General features: G+C 53.3%; 2 protein-coding genes across 4 annotated transcripts in view; one reads left to right on the top strand and one right to left on the bottom strand.

Moving 5' to 3' along the window:
* Positions 1 to 14: 14 nt before the first annotated feature.
* Positions 15 to 6,531, bottom strand: Mpnd (MPN domain containing). The gene is made up of 13 exons (XM_031346484.1): positions 6,400 to 6,531; positions 6,070 to 6,326; positions 4,964 to 5,200; positions 4,421 to 4,544; positions 3,798 to 3,879; positions 3,537 to 3,633; positions 3,172 to 3,244; positions 3,011 to 3,087; positions 1,926 to 2,094; positions 1,766 to 1,836; positions 1,127 to 1,216; positions 712 to 804; positions 15 to 162 (listed from the first exon to the last, which is right to left on the bottom strand). The coding sequence occupies exons 1-13, from the start codon at positions 6,404 to 6,406 to the stop codon at positions 76 to 78; spliced, it is 1,464 nt and encodes a 487-aa protein (XP_031202344.1). The 5' UTR covers positions 6,407 to 6,531; the 3' UTR covers positions 15 to 75.
* The window catches only part of Stap2 (signal transducing adaptor family member 2), a 13,064-nt gene continuing 10,610 nt past the window's right edge, over positions 6,224 to 8,677 (top strand). Inside the window, exons 1-2 of one of the 3 annotated variants that reach the window (XM_031346488.1) lie at positions 6,224 to 7,576; positions 8,034 to 8,480. The gene's annotated coding sequence lies outside the window, so the exon portion shown is untranslated. Of the gene's footprint in view, positions 8,481 to 8,677 lie in introns of all 3 variants that reach the window. The other 2 variants (XM_031346487.1, XM_031346486.1) reach the window with 2 other exon arrangements.

The following is an 8,677-nucleotide window of genomic DNA, read 5'->3' as shown; positions in this document are numbered from 1 at the left end:
GCCACAGGCCTGTGCTGTGGGCACTCAGAGACTTTATTACCCAGCCTGCCCCAGGGAAGCCAAGCCTCCGCAGCCTCAGCTCCCCTGCTTGAGCACACTGCAGACCTGCTCCAGCACGTGGCACATGCCCTGGTCCTTCGGGGTCCTGCTGGCCAAGGACATCTGCAACAGTAGGACTGAGGTCAGGCTCTGCTCGACACAATGCCCCTGGCCTCCCTGGGCTGCAGCCCAAGAGCTTTCGGTGCAGCCTTTGGTAGGCCTGGGCCATTTTGAAGATTTGGTTTTCCTCTTACAAGATTTCTTTGGCTTGGATTTGGGGAACAGGGTCTTGGTTGTGTAGCTCAAGCTAGCCTAGTCTAAAATAAGACTTACACACAGACCCCACATGCACAAGCCTTTGGATGCCGGTTGATATATGTGTCACATTCAGCATCATTGTTTGAGTCTGAGCGATGCCCAATACAGAGCACTGTCCTGGGCAGAAGGACCAGTTCAGCTCAAACCCCCTACCACACACAGACCCAATAGTCAGCAGGAGGGCTCATGCTTACAGTCAGTCACAGCTGCAGGTGGAACCTGGGCCCCTGCATGTCTGGCAACTGCCCTCACCCAGCCACCTAGGTCCTGTGACCCCTCCTGAGACTCCAGGGGAAGATTGTTGCTTACACTCTAGGATGTGGCCTTATGCTCCCCCACAGGTCCACACCTCACCTTGAGCTTGTCCAGGTAGGTAAGCTCTGGGCTCCAGGCCTCTTGGAACTTCACAAGGTCAGGGGCACCCTTGTAGAACTCAGCCAGCATCACCTGCAGGGCAGGGAACAACACACCTGACTCTTGCTCTCTTGACCTTGTAGTTCCCAGAACTGCCCTGGGCAGATCCATAGACTACAGTGCAGGCCTGCCCTGACAGTTGGCTAGCCTCATCCCAAGATGTCACACCCATGAGCCCTCAGGAATGACAAACATAAAGAATGTTCACCCAATCAGGTGTGGTGGGGGTAAACATGGCATCTCTGCCCTGAGAAAGCTGAGACAGGATAATTGAAAGCTTGGCTACATAGGGAGATGGTATCTCAGACCAAACAAGTGAAAACCCTGGAGTTGCAGCTACATGCAGGTTGCTCACCATCTCCTGAAGAACATCGTTGGTCAAGAAGCTATCTTGGACATACGCCATTTCTACATCCATGGGGATTCCATAGTCACTGGGCCTTTGCTGATAGGAGGGTGGAGATCAGTCAGAGAGGTCTTGACTGTCCCCAATCCACAGTGCTAGGGACTTGATGGAGAAACAGGCACAGTGCCCAACCCAACCCAGAACTGGAGTCACCTGCCTCAGATTCAGCACGTCTTCTAGTCCTTAAACCCAGGTGCAGCCCCAGGTGCAGCCCCACCCGATGCCCTCACATCCACGCAGCCCCACCCGATGCCCTCACATCCACGCAACCCCACCCGATACCCTCAGATCCAGGCAGCCCCACCTGATGCCCTCAGATCCATGCAACCCCACCCGATACCCTCAGATCCAGGCAGCCCCACCTGATGCCCTCACATCCACGAAGCCCCACCCGATGCCCTCACATCCACGCAACCCCACCCGATGCCCTCACATCCACGCAACCCCACCCGATACCCTCAGATCCAGGCAGCCCCACCTGATGCCCTCAGATCCATGCAACCCCACCTGATGCCCTCAGATCCATGCAACCCCACCTTGCCCGCTCACATCCATGTCCCTCAACTTGCTCTCCTCCAGCTCACCCACCTCAGGGGGAGGCATCACCCAGAAAGGGCAGATCTTGGACTCAGGGCCTGGGTTGCCAGAGTAGTAGGGGGCTGTGGGAACAATGAGGGATTGAAGCAGGGGGCTCAGTGGACCTGGCCTGGTAAATCCTCCAACCCAGAACCTAGCTGGGGGGCCTCACAGCACAGCAGGGCCAGGCAGGGCTGGAAGCCATTGCTGGAGCCTTGCAGTCTCAACTGGTACTCCATCTGTGCATCGATGTCCTGCAAGGAGGGTACTGCAGGGCTGTGTGGGTGGCTGTGGTACCAGCCCACCAGGGACAGGCCTCGCAGGAACAGGACCTGGTAGATCTGTAGACATACAAGTTAGGTTAGGATGGGCAGGACCAGAGCTTTGAGCTGCACCTGAGCTTCTCACAAAAGTAGTTAAGCAGTGCATCTCCCCACCTTGTACCCACTCAAACACGGTGGGAGTATGATTAAGAAATACATCTGAAACTGGACAATGGTGTCATACTCCTTTAATCCCAGCACTTGGGAAACAAGAGGCACATGGATCTGTGAGTTCAACACCAGTCTAGTCTACATAGAGAAACCGTGTCTCAAAACACAAAAACATCGGGCTGGAGAGATGGATCAGTGGTTAAGAGCACTGACTGCTCTTCCCCAGGCCCTGAGTTCAATTCCCAGCAACCACATGGTATTTCACAACCATCTGTAATGGGATCAGATGGCCTCTTCTGGTGTGTCTGAAGACTGGGACAGTGTATATGTACATATATGTATATATATATATATATATATATATATATATATATATATAAAATAAATCTTTTTTAAAAAATCCATTAGATTAAAAAAATTACATATAGGAATGTACAAGTGGTGGCACATGCTTTGATCTCAGCACTCAGGAGTCAAGAAGCACATAGTCCTATGAGTTTGTGGCCAGCCTGGCCAGACCCACAGTCTACAGAATAAGTTCCAGGACAGTCAGAGCTTCACAGAGAAACCCTATTGTATCCAAAAAAATTAATCTACCAAAACAAAACAAAATTACATCTAGGCATAGGAGTAGGCCTATCCTCCCAGAACTCAAAAGGGTAAGCAGGAGGATGTCATAATCTAGGCCTGGTCTACATAGCAAAGCCCTGTCACATAAAGCACAGAGCCAGCATCTCTATCCCAGACATGGGCACTGACACTCATTTGAACATCTGCAGAACATGGCTGCTGTGCTGCCCCGCAACCCCCAACAAGCCCTCACCTCCTCCTCAACCGTGGCTGCAGTCTCAGTGTCCCCCAGCCGACTCCTGCAGGGGAAGGCTCTCAGGACGGTCAGCACTGTGGGGTACCCAACAAGAAGCCATCAGTCCTGCCCCACTTACACGCTTGTCCACCCAGGCCCAATACCCATCCAGTACCCACTCTGATTGTTGATGTCCCAGCGACCACCAAGGTAGCCCACGACCTCACTCCGAGTCAGGTGGCAGTGGAAGTCCTGGGGACAAAATAGGGAAGCCTGGCAGAGGCTGTACTTCCTATCTCAATGCAGGAGTTAGCCTATGTGCATTTTATCAAGCACCTACCATTTATCTAAGGATGTAATTCACAGGTGAGCATGTAGGCACCTAGCATGTGCAAAGGCACTGGGGTCCATTCCTATTATTTACTAATAGCAAGCACAAACTGAGTACTTTCTGTCTGTGTCTTCAGTGCCCCTCGCCCAGGTCAGCGAGTCCTTGTTCCTAGACATGGAGGGTGGCCAGGCGAACCGGCTTTTAGTCACTTACCAAGAGGAACAGCACATTACTGGAAACGGCCACGTTGAATGGCTGGAACTTGTTGATAGCAGCGAAGGATGTTACTTCGACCAGAGTGTGGGGGTTCCTGGAGTAGTCAGCAGGGTCCCGGGCTTCAGAAATGTAGGTTCTTTCCCACCTCCACCCGTCCCGAGCACTCTAAGCAGCCAGGGAGTCCAGGCCCTGCCTTGGCTGGATCAAACCAACCAAGGGTTCCAGGGAAGCCAGGCCCAGGCAGAGGGTGTAACTGACCTGGCAGAGTCTCGGCTGCCCAGCATGCAGTAACGGACGGGCACCCGGACCTTGTCCATACGCTTCCCTGGGGGTGTGGCCTCTGGGGAAAGGGATGGGTGGGGGAGGGAGAGAGAGGAGTCAGTGCCAACCCTCTGCTCTGCTCTCTTCTCTTTCCATAGAAGCAAGGATACCCAAGGAGCAAGGAGCAAGAAGCAGGGCCAGTAAGATGGCTCAGCAGATCTTGCAACCAAGTCTGATGACTTGAGTTCAATTCCCAGACCCCACATGGTGTAAGAAGGAACCCAACTTTTGAAAGATGTTTTCTGATCTACATGCCCTATCACAATAAATAAATAATTCTTGCCCTTAACCCCAGCACCCAGAAGATGGTGCCCTGAGTTCTAGGCCAGTCAGTGCTACAATGAGAACCTATCTCAAAAGAAAGAAAGAAGAAGAGAAAAAAGGAAGGAAGAAGGAAGACCAACCAGTAAAGAAAAGAAAAGGAAAGGGAAGGAAAGGAAAGGAAGTCAGAGAGTGAAACTAGACTAGAGTGTCAATCAGGATTCAGGATTCCCAGGGCCTAAGAAACTTCAAAGCCAGCCTCCCACTTCACAGTCCCCTCCTCTGCCCTGGCCCCTCACCTGGCTCCAAGGAACCCTTCCCAGGGGGTCTGTGGCCTTTGTCCTCTGATGAGACCCCAGCCAGCACATCGTCTTCCTCCTCCTCCAACAGCAGTTCTTCCTCCTCCCCTTCACTGGTGGGACTCTGGTGGAATGGAGTATAGCAACAACAACATCAGCTGGGCGCTTCACGCACTGGAGCCCAGGCTTGAGTCCGAGGGGCCATTGCCTAAACTGACCACCAGAGGGCGACGGTGAGCGGAGGTGTTGGAGCTGCAGATTCTCCCCAAGCTTGGGATTCAGCCTGTCTTCTGGCTGTACTACTTCGGGTGAGACTGTTTCTGAGCTCTGCCTCTCCCCTGTCAGTCTCCCTACAGCAGCCAATAGTATTCATGACTCCCACCTCCTTCAGGATCAAAGCCCAGGTCCTGCTGGCCTTGCCCGCCCCTCACTGCGTCCATCAGCATTCAGGCCACCTTGCTGAATCACCCAGACTGTATCCTGCCCTAAGGCCTTTGCACACCTCACGGCCGCAGCGCAAAGGGGAAGGCAGGAACTTCCTACCTCATCAGCAGCAGCTACGGGCATATGGAGCTGGTGCCGGCGAAGCCAGGCAGCCTTGTACTTGTCCAGCTTCTGGCCCTTGTACTTGACAGAGGCCCAGCCACACCCAGACTTCTTGGCCGGGTTGACGAGCTTTTTGCAGTGTGTGGCCCAGGCGCTGGGCGAGTTGAAGACTTGTCCAGTTTCCTGCCACACGATCCTGCCATCCAGCTGCAGGTCCCCAGTAAACTTCCTGCCCTGCGGTGACAGAGTGGACTGACACTCCCGTCCTAGTGATCCCTAACTCAGTGCTCTCCGAGGCTTGGCGTCCTTGTTCTTCTAAGGCTCCCAAGAGTTACTGTCATAGGAGCATCATCTTTCACACCAGTACTGTACCCTGGCACTCTACACCCAGGTGCACAACTTTAAAATTAAGCGATGGCAGTCAGAGCAGGCATAGTTGTCCAGGCCTGTCAGCCCAACTACTGGGAAAGCTGAGGCAGGAAGACCACAACTTCAGAGCCTGCTTGGAACACTTAAGGAGACTGTTCTCAGCCGGGCGGTGGTGGCACACGCCTTTAATCCCAGCACTTGGGAGGCAGAGGCAGGGGATCTCTGAGTTCGAGGCCAGCCTGGTCTACGGAGTGAGTTCCAGGACAGCCTGGGCTACACAGAGAAACCCTGTCTCGGAAAAAAACCAAACAAAACAAAACAGAAACACACACACAACTGTTCTTAGTGGTAGAACTGCCTAAAATCGCCAAGTGAGGGGTTGAGTGCAAGGTCAGGAGTTGAGCCCCTGCTTGGAATCCCGCAGTTGAGGGAGCTGGGGGAATAGTCAGGGGTGAAGCGCCCTTCCATTCTTGGTATCACAAAGAGTTATTTTGGCGATCATTTTAAATAACAGTACACAGTTTTGAAGCTATCATCTTCATAGAGAGCCTGGGGAGGAAGACCTCATTTTACAAAGGGGAAGCTGTTATCACACAGATTGGTTGCCTGCGGACACACCCAGATGGCAGTGGTTATGGCTATGTGGCCTTGTGATTAACACGGTTCCTCTGAGCTTCAGTTTCTCTTTATACTCTAGCAGTGGAGGACATGAACAGCCTCTGGGGATCGCTCACCAGGTAGTAGATGGATAGCACTCCCTCACCGGGTTCCAGCAGCTCGTCTTTGAGCAGCACCCGAAGCGTGACCGCGCGCCTCGTGAGCGCGCCCCCTAGGGCCATCCCAGGCCCTGCCGTGCAGCCACTACTGCCACCGAGGCTGCCGCTGCGCCCTCCACTACCCGCCCCGCGCTCGGGGTCCTCGGCCTCCGCGTCGTCCTCATCCTCCTCTGGCGCCTCCTCGGCCGTGGCTCCGGGAGACAGAGACTCGGGAGCTGCAGCGAGATAGCAACTGGCTGCAGAGGTCGCGTCCCGCTGCCCCGAACCCGCCTGCGCGGACCATCCTACCTGCCATGGACGCTGCGTCCCGGCACAGCCTCCTCCGAGTGACCAGGCTCCTCCCCGCGTGGGGATACAGCAGCCTATTGGTGACTGAAAATGGGTAGGAAGGTTTTGGCCCGCTGAGGGCGGAGGGAATACGGAGCCCTTGCGTTGTGCTTGCACTGGAGTTGTAGCGATCTGGTGCAGTTTGGCGAAACTCAAGCGGGAGGTTGTGGGAGACCTGGAGAAGTAAGCAGGCCCAGGACCTTCATATTTAGAGACTAGAGAAGCCATACTCGAAGCCACCAGCTACTAGGTTGCAACCTTGATCCCTGGGCAGGAGTGGCTCAGCTTTCAGGAAAGAGATGGAAAACTTAGGTCCTGGGTCTGCCTGCCCACGCGGGAACTCAGAGCCCCTGGAGCACTTAGAAAAATTAAATCAGATAGGGCTGGTGACTTGGAGGGAAAAACCGAGACCCAGGACGCCCACCCCCACCCCCACCCCCAAGGAGACTACGCTCCCCTTAGTGGGGCTGTATCCTGAAGCTCATGAGTCCTCAGCCTACAGCAGCGATGAAGAAAGCTGCTAGGGAGGCTAGTGCGCTAGCTAAAGGCAGAGCCCTTGATGGTTGAGAGCAGGGGAGAAATAGGTTTGTGAGAAGTGTAGGGCCGCTTTAGGAAAGCAGCAGCTGCACATAGTAGGTAGATCGAAAGTTCTGTGCCTGACCAGCTTTAGCCTTTCTAGGGTTAACTCAGCCCAATGGACAGCAGTTCTCACCAATCAATCACCAGGTACCTCCAACGTCCAATCAGATACAAGGGATGGTTCCCACTCAGCCAATAGGCGCCCACGTGGAAGCAGGGAGCGGGAAGGGGCGGTGTTACTACTGTAGGCGCGCAAGGGCCTTTGTTCCCATCCTGATTTGGCCTTCGTCACAGATTATCGCAATCCAGGGAGGTTTGAAAATCCGGGACAGGGACTAACCAGAGGTTGGGGTGGTCTCAAACGGCAAGAGGGTTTGTCCCAATGGGGAGTGAGAGGCAGGATGCTCTGTATGGTCTAAGTAATGAGAATCATTCTTCCCTTAGCCCAGGCCACCAGACACCGGGCTCCATAGTTTCCCTCTTCCAAGTCTCTGCTCAATCTGCAGGTCGTGGGTTAACTCAGCCCAATGGGCAGCAGTTCGCATCAGCCAATCACCAGGTACCTCGTGACAAGCAAAGTCTTGAGAGAGGCTACAGGTGCTGCACACTAGCCATTTTCTTGGGACACCACACATTTCACTTTCATCCTGTTTATCTCCCACCCTGGTCCCATCCTACCCTTGCTCTACAACAGTCCATGGCTCCCTACTAGTTTTTCTTCTCCTTCCTTGCACTTGCAGTAATCCTCCTGCTCAGCCTCCCTTCTGTTTACCTCATAGGCCTGCATCTCCACAGCTCCCCCGTGGCCTTTGACACTTTGAAGCAAGTTCTGCGGCTTAACAATGTACAGAAAGCACCCTAAAGATAACCTGGGTTAAGATAAAGGAAGGCCGAGCAACTCCCAGCCCCTATCTGGGTTCCCATCTCAACCCTGTACCTGTGTAAAGTCCTGTGTAAAGCTGGGAACGGAAGAAAATGAATTCATAATCTGTTCTGCCTTTGTCTTTTGAAAATAGCATCTCTGGCAGACCACACTGGACTCAAGTTACAATGTAACTAAGGCTGCTCAGTCTCTTCCTCTCAAGTTCTGGGAAAACCCAAATGTACTACCACCCCTGGCCAAATATACAGTTACATACTGATCGATTGTACTGGAATTGACCTTAGAGCTTTGGACTAGCCAGGAGCCAGGTACACTACTACCACAAGCCTCTTGCCCAGACCCTCTTTAGACTCTTCTTAGTGAGGGGCTGGGGGCGTGGTCAGGGTCCAGCTTCAGCCTAGAATTTCCCAGTGAGGAGCTTGGAGCATGGTCAGGGAAGAACATCAGCCCAGAATTATACTAGGAAGGGCTGTGTGTAACTGATAGAGTGCTTACTTAGCATGTGCAAAGGTCTTGGGTTGCTTCTGCAGTGACAAGGAAAAAAAAAAAAGGCAGAAAACAAAAGAAGTGAAATGACTCGGTATGATATAATTTTTCAAAGTTGCAAAAGCAGTGAATGTCAGACCTGCTGTCCCACACTGGTGTGTCATTTCAGCACTTGAGGGGCTGAGGCAGAAAAAATTGGAGTTAAAAGTCAGCTTGGGCTGGACTGTGGTGGCGCACGCCTTTAATCCCAGCACTTGGGAGGCAGAGGCAGGCGGATTTCTGAGTTCGAGG

Source organism: Mastomys coucha, unplaced genomic scaffold (genome assembly GCF_008632895.1).
Source record: "Mastomys coucha isolate ucsf_1 unplaced genomic scaffold, UCSF_Mcou_1 pScaffold3, whole genome shotgun sequence".
Taxonomy (NCBI): Eukaryota; Metazoa; Chordata; class Mammalia; order Rodentia; family Muridae; genus Mastomys; species Mastomys coucha.
Note: the sequence above shows the minus strand (reverse complement) of the source record. Positions and strands in the feature narration are given on the sequence as shown.